The sequence below is a fragment of the Fusarium oxysporum genome, chromosome 4 (assembly GCF_000149955.1).
Source record: "Fusarium oxysporum f. sp. lycopersici 4287 chromosome 4, whole genome shotgun sequence".
In the NCBI taxonomy this organism is placed as follows: domain Eukaryota; kingdom Fungi; phylum Ascomycota; class Sordariomycetes; order Hypocreales; family Nectriaceae; genus Fusarium; species Fusarium oxysporum.
Window position 1 is genome coordinate 2,787,504 of NC_030989.1, and position 15,351 is coordinate 2,802,854.

The window sequence follows — 15,351 nt, forward strand, 5'->3', positions numbered from 1 at the left end:
AAGTGTCGGAGATTGCATTCAAGGCATTCAGTACCAAGTACTTTATCCCTCTACTACGAAATCTATCCTAAATCAACTCATCACGCTCTTTTCTTTCTGCCTCCCTCTTCCTCTCCTTGACCTGTTTCTGTCGTTGACTAAGCAACCTTGACATACCGTGTGCCCTTGAGTGCGCTCTCTTCCACACTGACACAGCCCTAGCCGCCGATGGCGATTTCATGTATTGGTCAACATTGCATCACACTCTACACAGCGTCTGGAAGAGCCAGCATCTCGCTTATAAAAAATGTCACATATATGATTCGCCACAAGAACTTCCTTCTCATCCCGGTGGAAGGTTTGTAGGGTATTCATATGACGCGCGCAAAAGAGGTTGCCAGGGTCATTGACATCAGCTTTACATAACAGGCAGAATTCTCATGCAAGAGCGTTAGCATCACTTTGACTGCGCCGTTCGCAAGCTTCACAGCGTATCCTGAATGTGGGAAGAGGAGCCGTGCAGTTGACGCAATATACTTGTAAGGGTGCATTGATCTTTTTTCCATACGATCGAAATTCAACTACCAGCGAAGGGACATCCAGTTCGGCGCTGTCTCCATGAGTCTCTTTTTGATCAGCAACATGACTGTCATCGAATTGTAGTCCGGCTTGGAGTTCATTCCCGTATGATTCCTGAAGCTCAGAAGGGTGGATGTACGGGGCATGCTGATAGGTCGTAGTGTAGCTTGATTGTTCACCATGGGCTTCACTGTCATAGCTCCCACTACCAAAGTTGCGCGGAGTAAAATACGTTGCCTGGTTTGATTGTCGAGTGCTAGGGTCCCATGGTAGAACTTCTTTTTCATGTCCATCCACATCATTCTTTAACCAGGCATCAACATTCCGATCAGGGAACGGATATCTCAGTGATGGGGTACAGTCACCAAGCCTACTAAATAGAACTGCGTCATAATTTTCGGTGCCGGGAAACATTCCTGGGCTGGAAAACGGATTGGCACGTGTGGAGCTATGATAGGAATAAGCACCACTAGAGCCTGGGTCATAGTATTGCGGGACGACTAGGTTAGCTTGAGGTTTATGGAGCTGGGGGCTAAAGAGTTGCGGGGAGTGAGTCTGATAGTCGAAGACGGGGGCTCCAGGATAGTGACCCATGGAGGCCTGTGAGTTACAGCGCTGGAAGCCAGAAGACTGAGGACGGTAAGGATAGCTTAGCTGAGGACCGAATGGAGTCGAAAATGGAGGTTGTGTACTATATGTGCTTTCTGGTGGATAGTAAGTATTTCCATGAGGTTTTTCCGTCGTTCGCTCATCGTACCAAGCATAGGGTGGCCGAAGACCACTTCGTTGGCCGGGGCCGTAGGGTGGCGCATGATTTATGTTCATATTATATATATAGATATATTGTTAGTTGGGTTTATGTTTAGAACAATCAACAGTTCTTTAGGCGCTTTATATAGTAGTAAACTGCGAGGCTTAGTGATACACTTCTGCAAAACTAGTATACCCGGTCGAACATACGCAATAAACATCGATGGTCATCATGTTGTGTCAGACTCTATCGTGATGTCGATAGCATAATAGTATCTTGTGGCTGCACTGATTCGTTTCCGCCCACGCTGGGAATTCGAGATACATGATTGCATCTCACGACTTTCATTTTGCACAACGCATAGAACAGACTGGTTATCATAAGATAAGATATTCTTTTGTTAAAGCAGCAGGGCAGAACGCAAGGCTAGGTGATTCTTTGGAAGTGAATAATAGTGTTACGCATTGTAATTAATACTTTACATAGGGTACTGAATATCGCTCAAACAAGCATTAAGCAAGGGAAGATACGGGTTTAATCACTTTCTTGCGTTTCACGGTATGCTGAATTTATCACTGGTACAGTGGTAACGCTCTCCTTATCGATAACGTCCTCCTAGCGCTTATCGCGTCGCCCGTCTTCACAGCCAAGTCTTGGCATACTATTCTATAATCTCATGACTCTTCATGATCACCATTCGCACCGATTCAATTCACCATCCTCAACACCATAACTTGCGTTCCCAATAATATCAACCCCAGATTCGATAGTTCCCCACCTCCTCATTCTGAGGTGCGTCTGCCGCGTTAGCCAGCCCCAGTCCATCACCAACCCTATTTCCCCTCAAAATTGGCCAAGAAGGGCCGAATACCAGCGACAACACTAGCACACTTCATTGAGCCATCGATTCTCAATTAAAATGGAAATGAGGAGACGAATTCCGGGGGATCCGGGGTAGTATTATAGCTTGCATTTATTTATTTGACATGCGCGCAATTGCGACAACACGGTGCGACCCAATAGCACCAACAACATATCGAGAAAAAACAATTAATAGCAGCTAAAATTAAAAACGCTTCTTTTTTCTTGATGAAACTTTATAAGCCAATTATTAATTAAAATACTGTCGATCTTGACGATTCGACAAGGTGCTAGTTCAGTAGTTATGATTCTGGGTAAAGTAATCACTCAAGATTTGAGGCCATCCAGGTACATCAATCACGAGCGGGAGCTATCAGCGGAACGACAAATAGAGTTTGATTAGATGTATTCAATACTGCAACATTCATTCGCGCAAGAAGTTTCTTGGCATTATTTGAGTCATGTCAAAGTAGGAGCCGTATAGTATTTAGCACATAATAATTTGCATCGCTTGAAGCTACAGGGTAGTACTTCAAATAACAAAATTGTCCACCGTCATAGTGGTATGCTAGTCGCAAGCCAAAGACTAGAAAATCAGGAGAAGGTCGTGAAAGGATGATATCAGGTTAAATATCGACCGGGGGCGCACCGAGGAAGGATGCGATTCATCACGCCGTTGAACGGCTTGTCACATTGCATGACCAATCCCAGCAGAGGAGCCCGCAGTAGCCGAACTCAAAAACTTGAAAAGGCTTGGTTTGCATAGAACATGCATAGAATATGTGATCAAATAGTTACCACGATTGCGATTCAAGACTATGCATTGACGTGACAATCCCTTGGTAATCATTTGCTCTGAAATTCTGAGCAAAATCACATGAGGTTATCGTGATTCGGTGTATGCATGACATTTTGCGGGTCTTGTCCCGACGGAGCCGATAGAATCCGAGGATCGTCAGTCCCAGGCGCCCGGCGAGGCGGCAACATAGCCTGTTGACGGTTAGTTCGCCCGCAGAGAATTGATGTCAGGTCACTCCTTGGATAACCAAAACTCATAGCCCAGGCAGTGACACGGAGCCGTTACTCGATTTGGCATGTTCTTTAACCAAAATACCCGGTGATCAAACTACTCGTGCTTTGACTCTGCATCACGAGAGCTAAAAGCTGAAAGGGCTACGGAGAATATTGGAAACCAGAGTGATTCTAGACTCGGGGAAGATGAATGGTTTAAAAGGGGGGCGGTGGATATGGTGGGAATCATATGTCGTCGTCTAACCTCGGATGAAGCAGGTCCATTTTGAAAGAGAGGCAAGCTGCATGCTTTTTTTTACTTACCCCTGGCTTACCTGTCAGATTGAGCTTAGTCCTTCAGCTGGAGTGTGCATGACATGACAAGACGCAGGGGTATCAGGTGAAAGGGGTAAAAAGGCACGGAATGAAAATCAAAAGCAAACGCTCAGCCTTATGATCCAAGTGCCCATTCTCCGTCTAGACCCCGAACTATTCATTCTACTAGCTACTCATCCGGTCATCGTCGCGAAGGACACGAGTAAGGCTGATCTTGGCCTAACATATTCCCCCGGAGCTGTTGTTCCAAGGAGAAATACCAACGACAGCAATTCCGCAGCCACAAAGCCCCAATACGTAATAAGGGGCCAGCGCTAGAAAGAACTTCCTTACTTCCGAGCCAATCCCCGCACGAGTTCCCCATGGAGAAGAGTGGATCCGGCTAAAATCGGCCACGCATTTCTTAGGACTCTGATGGTGAGACGCGGGCGTTGGTACGAGAAAAACTCGCGACGCAAACTAAAGTCTGGAGATTCGTCCAAATGAGGCTCTACTACGTATAATTTGCTTTGGATCTAGTTCTTACCTAAAGAATTGCCTTGGATGACACACGAATGGCCGGAAGAGGTAGGTACCCAGACTTCGTGGCAGACACTAGAAAGTCCTAGTCTCACTCGCCGTGACGCGAAGAATGATGACTATTTGGCACAATTAACCAACGGTTCATCTAGGATCCCTTGCATTTTGAGTCAAGCAGGTAAGACAAATCAATGTGTAGTCCCCTCTTTGCCCTAGTCCCCGTCCCAGATCGGCATTTTTAATCACTCTCAAACGGCCTCCATCTTGAGCCGCATCGTGAAGATCGCCGTTTGCTGTCAAAGCTTCTGGAATACCACGTGGAAAACATCTTTGCAACCATAAATGGCTTCTTTTTTTCTGAGAGTTCTGCAACGCTCACCCGCAATGATCGGACGTTTAGACCCAATAAGGCAAATGCCCAGCTAGCGTAGACCCTCTCTCCTCCGACTTTTTTTTCTCCAGTATTTGAAAGTATCCACCTCCGCCATTGGCAAAAGCCGCCAAAACGTGAGAAACGCCGAGAGTGAGGCCGTGATAGAAGCAGAGTTACAAGCTACCAGAACCTGGGGTGCATGGGTCTGATTCACTTTCCCCAGTCGACGTTCAACTGATGCACTGTAACGAAATACCCAAGCGAGGGGGAGGGGACTCGAGCGCCGATCCTATATATGTCAGGGCCCGTTGGCAGGATGTAACCCCAGGACCATGCCGATCATTCATTCATGACTCCGCCGAAAGGCATCCATTCCTTTCTTCTGAATCATCTTTTCCAAATAATTAAACCACCATGTTCGGCTCTGGTAAAGCAGCCTCGGACAATGGTAGTAGCAAGGACGAGATAGTCCTGCTGCCAGTCCAAGCAAAGTCCGGCATCCTCCGCGTCACAGAGATCGAGACAAAAGTACACGATCCAAACCACCAGACCAACACTCCCATCCCAGACCCGACATTTGACCTACCAGATAATCATCCTAATAAAAATGCCATCGAGGTATTATGGCTTCCCCGCGGGTCGCACAGCTCCGACGACACGGGCGAGAAAGTCCGTCGCGCGCTGAACAATGAGAAGGAGATGACCATCTTGGGATGCTGCAAGCAATTCCCCAAAGCGATCTTCTGGTCTCTTTTGCTCTTCCTCACGGTTGTTATGGAGGGGTACGATAAGAGTCTTGTCGCCGGATTTGTCGCATTTCCTGCATTTCGACGACGATATGGCGAGGAGTTTGATACGCCGAATGGACCGATTTATGAGATCTCGCCGTTATGGCAGACGGCGCTTCAGGTCTCGGCTATTGCATGCGAGGTCCTTGGTCTGTTGCTTCACGGTTGGGTCACGTACAGCATTGGCTATAAGAAGATGATGTTGATTAGTCTTGCTTGGATGTGTCTTGCTGTCTTCCCGGCGTTCTTTGCTCACAACATTGCTGTGTTGGTGGCTTCTCAGGCTCTCTGTGGTAAGTCCATGTCTCTCACTCAACTTCCCTTCATACTCTCATTAGATCTCAATGATCATCCACCCTAATACTCAAGACTAACCATTGCTTAGGTATCTCATGGGGTGTCATCCAAACACTCGCAGCTACATACGCCGCCGAGGTTGTCCCCTCAGCCATCCGTGCCTGTCTTCTCAGCATGACCAACATGTGCTGGGTCATCGGTCAACTTCTCGGCACTGGTATTCTCAAGTCTCTCGTCCACAACAACTCAGAGTGGTCTTACCGTATCCCCTTCGCTCTTCAATGGGCCTTCGCCATCCCTCTCCTCATTGGTATCGTCTTTGCACCGGAGAGTCCATGGTGGCTCATCCGTCGTGAGCGCAAGGTCGAAGCTCGTCATGCTCTGCAGCGCTTGACTAAGCAGTCTCAGCTCGATATCGACGACACCATTGCTGTCATGGAGCATACTAACCGCATTGAACGTAAGCTCAACTACGGCGGTTCGAGCTATCTTGACTTGTTCAAGGGTGCCAACCTTCGACGAACTGAGATTTGCTGCATGGTTTGGTCTGTCCAGGCTCTTTGCGGTTGGATCTTGACCGGTTACGCTCCTTACTTCCTTGAGCAGGCAGGCTTTGACTCTTCCAAGTCCTTCAGTCTGTCCACTGGCATGTATGGTATGGCCTTAGTTGGAGGCATGATCTCTTGGTTCCTTCTGTCTCATATCGGTCGTCGCAAGTTGTACCTCACCGGTCTTGCCGCTGCTGTCTTCATGCTTACCCTTGGTGGTATTCTCTCCGTCGTTCTTGATGGCCAAAAGGGTCTCAACTGGTCACTCGGAGCTATTCTCATCACAACAACCTTCCTCTACAACCTCAGCATCGGTCCAACATGCTATGTCATCGTCGCCGAGATTCCCTCCACCCGTCTTCGTGTCAAGACTATCGCCTTGGCTCGTGTTGTCTACAACATCTTCATGATCATCAACAACGTCATCGTTCCTCAGATGCTCAACCCTACCGCTTGGAATATGCAGGGCAAGTCATGCTTCATCTACGCCGGCACAGCTCTCCTTTGTCTCATCTACTGTTACTTCCGCCTGCCTGAGACCAAGGGTCTATCGTACCTTGAGTTGGATATGTTGTTTGAGAAAGGGGCGCCTACTGCCAAGTTCAAGGAGTTGCAGCAGAGACTTGCAAACTCCGCTTACTTGACCGTGGATAGGGCGGAGCGCATGAGGAATGCTTGGCATGGTTGGCTCACATATTCATAATATTTTCTAGTGTTAATACCTATTCTCCCTCGAGGAAGCACTCTTCAAACTTGTACTTCAAATGCTTCCGTGACACCATATGGCACTGTGCTTCCCTCTTAAAGATCCTCCTTTTGAATTGTCTCCTTGGCACTAACCCAGTCAGACATGCAACGATTAGTCAAGGTAAAAGTCCCGGCGAATACTGGTAGAACGACCTGAGTAACACTCTGACCTGTTTCCATTTTTTGTCTGTCATTTCATCGCCGCAATTATGACTCCCAAGCGCTTGAGTCTTTGGGCCTGAAGTCAGGTCCTTTCATGTCGACATGGTGTAGCGGGATCAGCCCACGCTCAGCTACGGATGCCTACCAAGAACAAAGGCGAAAAGGTGGCGTGGATTTCGACCATATAAGACCAGGAAATCGCTTTCAAAGAACAATACTATGGTCAAGTGGTTCTGGTCTTTCCAAAAGAAAGAAGACGAAATTCCAATAATTGTCGTGGCGCTGTCACAGTCGCACAAGTCAGCAATAAAAATGGCCTCACCGATACGTCACAAAACTCGAACAATGCTCTGCATAAAAAATTATGGCAAGAATTGTCATGGACCAAAGGATGGCTGATGTGGCTGAATTGATCAGACCCCAAAACGCCGATGACCTTCGCAAGGCGGATTTCTTGAGAAGTCCTATCCCCAACAAATAGGAATGAGGCTTATGTTACACAAGTCTGCCTCACTTGGTCATGTGGTGGCCGCCGAACTGACTCGGGTTCGCGTTTCGGACAAGAGAATGCAGCCATCAGCCGGGAAAATGCCCACTGCCCGAAATGGAAGAACCTGCGTCGTCCTTGGTTGCGAATTGAAGGGGTATGTCAGATGTTTTGGCAATCAAAAACACGGCTACCTACTGACAACGCCACTCTCCTGCTCCGATCAACGCCGATGTCTCAAATGCCAAAACTCCTATTTGTATAGCGATTCCCCCGCTTTTCATAACGAAGGCTCTAGAAGGCATCATCCATCAAAACAGAACGAAATCCTTTTCACCGCGGCTAGAGACGGTAAAGCAACACAACAACCCATGTCCACTCGATCCAGTATCTCCAAACCAGTTTCCTCCCTTCGTCCCAGAGCTGCTGGTATGGGGTATCATGGTAATCCAGTCGCAGTGCTTGACATGAAGTCAGACCAAGTCCGACCGCTTGACAAAGCTGACGTTGAAGGTAAGACGCACAGTCGGCCAGAGTTCGCTGCTAACAGATTGATAGGCAAAGACTATTTCGCGGTTGAGATTCCCCGAGTAAAGAACAACGTCCCAATCTACATCTCGCGATCGAACGATGCGAAGCAGGAGTTCATTGCGGAGGTCAACCTCTGGAGCATGGGGGTCCGGTACAACCTGCATAGACTTCTCGGGGACGGACCTCAGCTCTACGTGGTCAATGCATAAGGATGGTCAGAGTGAGCCAGTGGCTTAGTATGATGATTGTAAGGAGGATGTTTTCATTTCCAATATTATTTGCAGATTTTACAGGGGGCTGGGTGCGCCACTTTGGGAACTTTTCGGACATTACATGTTTTTTTTTGACATTTTTCGGGGAGACGGACCGTTCGTATGTAGTAAATGTAACCTTCAGCCATGATAGCTGTAGATAGCAGTTCATCCGATGATGCAAGTCAGCCGGAGATTCCCTTGGTCAGCTGCATGGATATTCCATTTCGAGCACCGGTGCATGCATGATGACAGGCTTGAGGTGGTGAACCGAATGACCCATTAGAACACGATGGTCATCCGCGTGGAAAGTGCAGTCACAATGCCACAAGCAGTAATCTTCATCATTTAAGCCATGAGACTCCAGCTGAAAGTTGTCGCAGATGCGCTGGAAATCACAACCTCAGTGAGTCCAATGGAAACAAAAGCACAGTCAAGAGAGTGGCCAGGCTAGTGGACTGATGGAGGTTGTGTGGGATTATTGGGTGAGGTTTGGTTACACAGCAGCCAATATTTCAAGCCATCCATTGACCGCGCGCATATCGTTACAATGGCTTTGCCTGGCGCCTAAAAAGTCTTCTTGACAGTCTAAACATCTTCTGAGAAGGCATTCTTGCTAGAGAAGGTTATTGGCTTTCGATACTGTATTGACTCAGCTAGGTTATCGAAGCAAATAGCTGTTTCTTTTGGTCTGGTAGTGCTGCAGTGACTCAATTTTGGTCAATGAGCCCGGAGATATCCACCTGAAGAAAGCAATGCAGGCTACCAGGCTGTGGCGTATTGATTACCGCCCCCTTTACCAGAATGAACAGGATGCTATCATATTTGGAAGCGTGGGGGCGATACCACAGTCGTACAGGATGGGTGGTCTCTGCAGCAGGCTGCCTCGCACACCATCAAGCGCCCGATTCTGATGCGTTCTCAGAGCCTCGTTTGGCGAGGCATAAAATGATACCATGGGTTCTGTGTTAGACACCCCATTCTGTCGTTAGATAGGACAAGGCTCTCACAGTCAGCACACAATCCTTTGTTTAGCATTTCATCATTGCCGAAAGTTGAAACGAAATGGCTACTTCACCGTCCGAGACCTCTCGTACGCTACATCCACAAGTCAGTGGAGCGAGTAGCGCGGATATCGATCCTTCAATTCCTATTCGCGGACCCGAGCACATCTCAGATGAGGAAGGTCCTTGGGCTCAAAAGACCATCTTGACATTCGGTAACAACTCACTACCACTTTGTCGAATCATGCACTTACAAACGTATCTTAGATGGCGGTGGTGTTCGTGGCTACGCAAGTCTTTTGGTGTTGAAGCGTATCATGACTCGAATACGGGACATAGAGCGTAATCACGAAGACCCAGCCCCTAGCAGCACCTACTACCCCTGGATGGGCAAACACGAGCAGGATGCTAATGAAGATAACCCAGAGTCAGAAAGAGTTGATAAGTTTCTTCCTTGTCACTACTTTGACTACGTCGCTGGGACTTCAACTGGTGGGTAAGTTACCAGAACCTATGCTTTACAGAGCCCGAGACTAATCTCAGTTAGTTTAAGTAGTATTATGCTGGGAAGACTGCGCATGTCAGTTGACCAAGCTTTGGATACATATAAAGCTTTTGGAAATGCTGTGTTCGGTAAACCTAGATGGTTTCACGAGCGTTCATTCCTTTGGTATCCGCGAGCAAAGTTCTCATGTCGGAAGACACGTGCAGCATTTCAGGAGGTCGTCTACCAGACTCTTCGACGAGAGAGGGATTGTTTCCCTAGCGAAGCTGAAACTGAGCCCTTAAAGTACAGAGAAGATCGAACCAGAACGTAAGGTCCCTGCACAACTTGGTCTATTCTTAACCTGCTAACGATAACATATAGTATCGCTATCTCTTGGGCTATTAACAAAGAAGGCGGCGTTAGTAAAGAGTTCGTCTGGAGAAGTTATGACAATGACTTTAGCCCCAAGGCGCATGACTCTAATCTCTGGAACCCCTCCAATGCGGGTCCTGCTCACACAACTGCAATTTGGGAGGTTGCTCGTGCAACAACAGCTGCACCAAGGTACTTTGAATCCATCAAGATCAGAGGAAGAAAATTCCTTGACGGTGGTATGGTAGCCAACAATCCCGCCTTGATCGCTATCAGAGAAATCCATAACCTTCATGGCTTGGTTCCGGCCCTGTTCGTCAGCATTGGAACGGGTCTCAAGGTTTCCGCAGATGCTCAGAACAACGGTTTAGCTAATGGAGCAAACGGCGATATTAGAACACTTAGAAGGGCTGCAACTAGAGACGACGTTAGACGCAAGCAGTTCCTGAAGAAGTATATTGAGATAGGAAAACATTGGAAAAACTGGATGGTTGACTGTGAGGGAATGAACGGCACTAATGGGTGGCGAGGCCACTGCAGAGCGATAGGCTTGACAGAGCATTTATACAGACTCAACGTGGAAGGCGACCTTCACACTATTCCACTCGATGATTGGCGTCCGTCAAACACCGGAGAAGATACCCTCAAGTTCATTGAAGCGCAAACAGAACGATACCTCGCCGAGCCCAGAGTGAAAGATTACATCACCTCTATCGCGAGGAAAGCCGTTGAGATAAGACGTCAGCGCGCTGCGACGGAACAGTGGGAGCGATTTGCAGTGGATGTGATTTATCGCTGCTCTGATTGCGATACCAAGAAGTATGACACTCGGGCAAAGTTGCGAGAACATCTACAAAAAGGAACTGAGCATAGAAGGGAGAGGATGGTTGATGGGAGAGAGCTTGAGGAGAAACTCAGCGCTTCGAGGTCCTTTAGGCCTGATAGACCAGGTGAAACAGGGAGGTGAGGTTGTTGTCTGGAGGAATTGGGCTCTACAACAAAGCAGCTCCAGAACAGTCGAAGAGAACTACGTATAAACGCGGAAGAAGATATCATGTATATACAACCTTACAAATTTCTATAATGATTTGACTCGCTTATTTATGCTAATGATATCACATGACTATGCCATTCTTACTTTCCAAGTCTTTAGACAGCCAAATCACCTTGGTTGACTACAACATGCGCCTTCTTCTCTCCTTGGGAATAATAGCGCACTGCAATGCACAAGGTTCTGATGAGCAACTGGCAGTTCTGTACATAAGGGCCAGTGAAATAGATATCCGGGTTACCATGAATGCGACTATGCAAAGTAGCCAGTTGGCCGATGTTGTTAAAAACCGCGAAAACCAAGGAGTGACAGATGTCCGCATCTGAGAACGACTTGATGTCCCGCACGGGGTTTTCAGCCTCTTGAGTCTCAGCATCAGGTCTATGCTCCAAGCTGAAGGCTTTGCAGAAAGTTGAAGCAACAGCTGTCATTTTCATTCCAATTCTGTTGTAGTCCATTCCATAAATGTCTCCAATCAGCTTATCAACATTTGCGTTGTTACCCTTCTCAGCTTGTTCAAGCATATCTTCATACGTACGTGCTCGTGTGAGAAGAAGTAGCAGACCGCATAACGCCGATCCGCCGAATGAGGAGCCCGAGATGCGCTGACATTGGTTGCTTTCAGAGACCTGGAAAAATGATACGCCTGAGCCGATGTTGACGAGGAGATATGGGTGAGATTTTGGTGGTGTTGAGGAGACGATTACTTCGTCGGTGAAGGTGTAGATTTCGCAACTTGATCCCGGGATAGGTGGACGATTGTCTGGCACTGGTCAGTAATCTGTCAAGTATGATGAGAGTAGGGAGTAGTACCGTGACTTGAACCGTCAATTCCGTCTGATAAATGACTGCCATTTAGGGGGTTAACCAGATATTGCAGTTCTGCGTCCCGTACATGGTCCTCGCTTGTAGTCATTGTTTAGCAAAAAGGTTATTATATAAGATGAGGCAAAAAGGTAGTATCAATGAGCTCTGAAGAAAGGCGGGGTGTATCCTGTCAAGAAACTGTGAGAAGTTCGTGATATTGTGGATGAAATGCGGTGACTAAATGAGACTAGTGTAGTTTTGGGTTGGTAAAGGGGGGAGGTTTTGATGAATTTTCACGTCAATCTTACAGCCGAGGGATCGTCGTGTATCCACTACGGGACTTTCCTGCCAATCACATTTCTGAAAGACGATCAGATAAGATAAGATTCATTCACGACGTTATATCTATCTTATAGCCGCATCAAATGAGCCTAGTAACCAAGTAGCACTGATGCTATACCACGTATTTTGTGCTGCTTCCTCTGCCGATTGGCGAAACTTGCCTTACGCATGAGAAAAATGGTGGATGCATGGCTATGCAATAAGTCGTTGGTTCTGCAAGCGAGAATTATTGTGGGGTTATCATATGATCAAAATGTTTCTTTGCGCCGTGTCTTTTTTGCTTCACAATATCATTTTCGTGTGCAAACTCGAGAGTTATGACTTCTTCTACGAGCCAGAAGCCTTTCTTACTCGCTCTCCCTCCAGAGATCCAGAGCCAGATAATCTCTCTTCTTGCTGATTCGACTGATTTCAAATCCGTTCATTCACTTCTATTTTCGTGCAAACAACTCTACGCAATTGCACTACCTTTCTCAGTCCAGACATTCTGCGACATCCCGAGACCTGAATTGCCGAAGAAAGGCTCTGTAATTCGCTCCCGCATTGTGCAGTTTCTTTCATACGTTTCAATCATCAAGCCAGAGCTTGCCCGACACGTTCGCACGATTAGACTCCATGATTGGCTGACCGATCACTTTTACAAAGGAACGGTTCACATCGATGCCAATGATCTGATCTTCTATAAGCAATTAATTCTCAAGATATTGCCTGAGAAGCTAGGATATGATACGCATTGGAGTAGCCGATGGATTTGGGCCCTGGAAGCGGGAATCGAAGATGCCGCGGTGGCTCTTCTACTTGCTGTCTGCACAAAGGTCAAGAATTTGACATATGGCCACCCTGGGGATCCAAATTGCTTCTATGCTATCCTTCTAGCTGCCTATGGAGGTTGCGGAAGAAGACGTGTCAAACTTCCCCCGAGTCAGTTGCTTACCAGGTTGAAGAATGTTAAGCATGAATCATATAATCGCGAGGAAGGATATCGCCAATTTTATGATCACGCAAACCAGTTATTCCGCATCCGTAGCATTCATTCATACGAATGTGTTGGGGCAAGAAGCCCTGAAATGGATGAGTTTGACCTAGACCCAATGGATGAAGGATGTTCAAACGTTCAGTCAATCATCTTACGAGATAGTTGGTGCGTAGGTCCAGCCATTCGCTCTTTAATCGGGGCGTGCAAGGCCCTTAGGAAGTTCATATATACACACGACTTCCAAAAAAAGTACCTTGGTGACGAATTTGAAGCAACGGCTCGGGATATAATGGAATCGCTATTGCCTCATGATGATAGCCTGGAATATCTTCATATTGATTTGACTGAAGCAGTTCGCACGAGCTCTGGCCCGCCCGGACCACGAGAACGATTGTATATGGGTGCTGAACTGCGACAGATGCACAAGTTGAAGAGCCTCATTTTAGGCTCTCTGAATGTCAGTGGGCTTCTAGGTAATGGAAAGGTGATTTACTACACAGAGGATGCATCTATAGAGGCTCCAAAGGTTGTTGAATCTATTCCAGAACACTTGGAGTATCTTGAGATTCATAGCTGTGGAAGGAACATCGTTAGCCAGCTCGAGGAGTTTCTGGGCACGCTGATCCACCCAGATCGGTTCCCCAACTTGTCATCAGTCAAGTTAATTTTCAACGAGAATTGGGCGAATGAAGAAGAGATAAAGAGCCTTATTTCGGAGAGAGATGGTCTAGCACTGGAGGTCGTTCGGCGTCAGTTATAGCAACAATAGTCGAGTCAGTACACGGGGAGCATATGAGAACAAATCAAATGCTTTGGAAAATACTGAAACCTTAGATTGTCTTATATGCTGTATTTAAAGGAAGTTGATTGACACCATATGTCGAGAGATTTTCAGAGACTGACCTTGATGCGCAGTCTACTCTACGTCTGACATACAAAGACTCTTGACCTTATCAATAATATACGTCCTTCGTTTAACAGGACAGCCTAACTTTGAATTGCCACTCTGCTTCATCCTCCGTCGAATATGCGACCTTTTGGTAGAATCAGCAATTTCAGCACTGGTAAGAGGGCCGAGTAGAAGGTCAACAAGGTAATGATGCATTCTTGGGGGTTTTAACCACTGTATAGATGTCCACGGCTGGTATGCCAGGAGCACCCAGAAGAGCCATTAAGTTTCCGATTTCAGTCAGTCCAGTGACAGTGCGATTAATTCCAGGAGTTTATAATCTCCTCATGTGGTTTGCATCCCGAAACAGGCCTATGTTTGCGATACTCCAGAAACTGGAATGGCTTAACCCGGCTACTCGGCACTCAAAGATTGAGTCATATAGACTATCCCACATTTTTGGACAGGGAGCTGCTTTATTAAATGCCTAGCTTGGAAACGACTGAAAGTATGTTCTAAGCCAACGACCAACAAGCCAATTGAAACCTCTGCTCACTTGGTCTGCTTTCTGCCTACAAGTTGGTACCCGACGTCCTTTTAAACCTGCACATTTCCCTTGTCCGCCAAAAATTCCGACAATTGAGCCCGGTTGGGACGGTCAGGATCCCCCACCGCAGTTTGAGCAATATGGCGAGCAGTTTCAACCACCTATCTATTGTGCCGCCGGCCATCTCAACAACAGCACTAAGGGCAAGAGTGAAAAGGCTCAAATGGTCTTTTCACGTCTTCGGCATGGAGCCGATCTGTACCAGGAGTTCTCAAGCTCTTTATAGTCCAGATCGCTCCTCTAAGCCCAGGGCACCGTTACCGGGCGAGGACCCTCCATGCACATCTTTTCCAGAATTTCCTACGTAAGCCAATAGCCTAGATTGGGAGGAAGAAAATCAGCATCCGCACTTTTCGGATGATGAGTGGGAAAATGAAGAGAGAGCGCCTGCGTGGGGTGCGAGACATGTCATTCATGCTATCATTGAAGATGGCGGTTGCTGGACGCCTCTGATTGAGTATCCTGGGTTCCTTGCATCATTGAACCTTGAACATCGTGATCCCCAAGGGCGCACACTACTACTCAGTGCCTGTCGAAGTGCTGCCGGAGCCGACGTGCGTGCTAGGACTGGGTTCAATGAAGCCCATTGGAATGTG

At 47.3% G+C, this 15,351-nt stretch overlaps 6 protein-coding genes across 6 annotated transcripts; 4 read left to right on the forward strand and 2 right to left on the reverse strand.

Moving 5' to 3' along the window:
- Positions 1-417: 417 nt before the first annotated feature.
- On the reverse strand, positions 418-1,370 carry FOXG_03858 (uncharacterized protein; the record flags this gene model as incomplete). The annotated part of the gene is made up of 2 exons (XM_018381729.1): positions 418-1,262; positions 1,316-1,370. 2 exons carry the CDS (start codon positions 1,368-1,370, stop codon positions 418-420), a joined length of 900 nt encoding a protein of 299 aa, XP_018238290.1.
- A 3,365-nt stretch (positions 1,371-4,735) lies between these two features.
- FOXG_03859 (uncharacterized protein) lies at positions 4,736-6,817 on the forward strand. The gene is made up of 2 exons (XM_018381730.1): positions 4,736-5,490; positions 5,583-6,817. The coding sequence occupies exons 1-2, from the start codon at positions 4,824-4,826 to the stop codon at positions 6,743-6,745; spliced, it is 1,830 nt and encodes a 609-aa protein (XP_018238291.1). The 5' UTR covers positions 4,736-4,823; the 3' UTR covers positions 6,746-6,817.
- Positions 6,818-7,602: 785 nt separating this feature from the next.
- On the forward strand, positions 7,603-8,692 carry FOXG_03860 (uncharacterized protein). Its single transcript, XM_018381731.1, has 2 exons — positions 7,603-7,951; positions 7,997-8,692. Exons 1-2 carry the CDS (start codon positions 7,810-7,812, stop codon positions 8,176-8,178), a joined length of 324 nt encoding a protein of 107 aa, XP_018238292.1. The 5' UTR covers positions 7,603-7,809; the 3' UTR covers positions 8,179-8,692.
- Positions 8,693-9,183: 491 nt separating this feature from the next.
- FOXG_03861 (uncharacterized protein) lies at positions 9,184-11,051 on the forward strand. The gene is made up of 4 exons (XM_018381732.1): positions 9,184-9,439; positions 9,492-9,720; positions 9,772-10,038; positions 10,093-11,051. The coding sequence occupies exons 1-4, from the start codon at positions 9,286-9,288 to the stop codon at positions 11,048-11,050; spliced, it is 1,608 nt and encodes a 535-aa protein (XP_018238293.1). The 5' UTR covers positions 9,184-9,285; the 3' UTR covers position 11,051.
- Positions 11,052-11,121: 70 nt separating this feature from the next.
- Positions 11,122-12,194, reverse strand: FOXG_03862 (uncharacterized protein). Its single transcript, XM_018381733.1, has 2 exons — positions 11,948-12,194; positions 11,122-11,897 (listed from the first exon to the last, which is right to left on the reverse strand). Exons 1-2 carry the CDS (start codon positions 12,048-12,050, stop codon positions 11,233-11,235), a joined length of 768 nt encoding a protein of 255 aa, XP_018238294.1. The 5' UTR covers positions 12,051-12,194; the 3' UTR covers positions 11,122-11,232.
- A 388-nt stretch (positions 12,195-12,582) lies between these two features.
- On the forward strand, positions 12,583-14,206 carry FOXG_18675 (uncharacterized protein). Its single transcript, XM_018398812.1, has one exon. It carries the CDS (start codon positions 12,601-12,603, stop codon positions 14,017-14,019), a length of 1,419 nt encoding a protein of 472 aa, XP_018238295.1. The 5' UTR covers positions 12,583-12,600; the 3' UTR covers positions 14,020-14,206.
- Positions 14,207-15,351: the final 1,145 nt, after the last annotated feature.

Excerpts from the sequence above, each read along its gene's own strand:
- FOXG_03859 (XM_018381730.1), top strand. The coding sequence starts at position 4,824 with ATGTTCGGCTCTGGTAAAGCAGCCTCGGACAATGGTAGTAGCAAGGAC. Across the intron at positions 5,491-5,582 it reads GGCTTCTCAGGCTCTCTGTG|GTATCTCATGGGGTGTCATC; the intron begins GTAAGTCCATGT and ends ACCATTGCTTAG.
- FOXG_03860 (XM_018381731.1), top strand. The coding sequence starts at position 7,810 with ATGTCCACTCGATCCAGTATCTCCAAACCAGTTTCCTCCCTTCGTCCC. Across the intron at positions 7,952-7,996 it reads TGACAAAGCTGACGTTGAAG|GCAAAGACTATTTCGCGGTT; the intron begins GTAAGACGCACA and ends ACAGATTGATAG.
- FOXG_03861 (XM_018381732.1), top strand. The coding sequence starts at position 9,286 with ATGGCTACTTCACCGTCCGAGACCTCTCGTACGCTACATCCACAAGTC. Across the intron at positions 9,440-9,491 it reads AAAGACCATCTTGACATTCG|ATGGCGGTGGTGTTCGTGGC; the intron begins GTAACAACTCAC and ends AACGTATCTTAG. Across the intron at positions 10,039-10,092 it reads AGAGAAGATCGAACCAGAAC|TATCGCTATCTCTTGGGCTA; the intron begins GTAAGGTCCCTG and ends GATAACATATAG.
- FOXG_03862 (XM_018381733.1), bottom strand. The coding sequence starts at position 12,050 with ATGACTACAAGCGAGGACCATGTACGGGACGCAGAACTGCAATATCTG. Across the intron at positions 11,898-11,947 it reads AATTGACGGTTCAAGTCACG|ACAATCGTCCACCTATCCCG; the intron begins GTACTACTCCCT and ends GACCAGTGCCAG.
- FOXG_18675 (XM_018398812.1), top strand. The coding sequence starts at position 12,601 with ATGACTTCTTCTACGAGCCAGAAGCCTTTCTTACTCGCTCTCCCTCCA.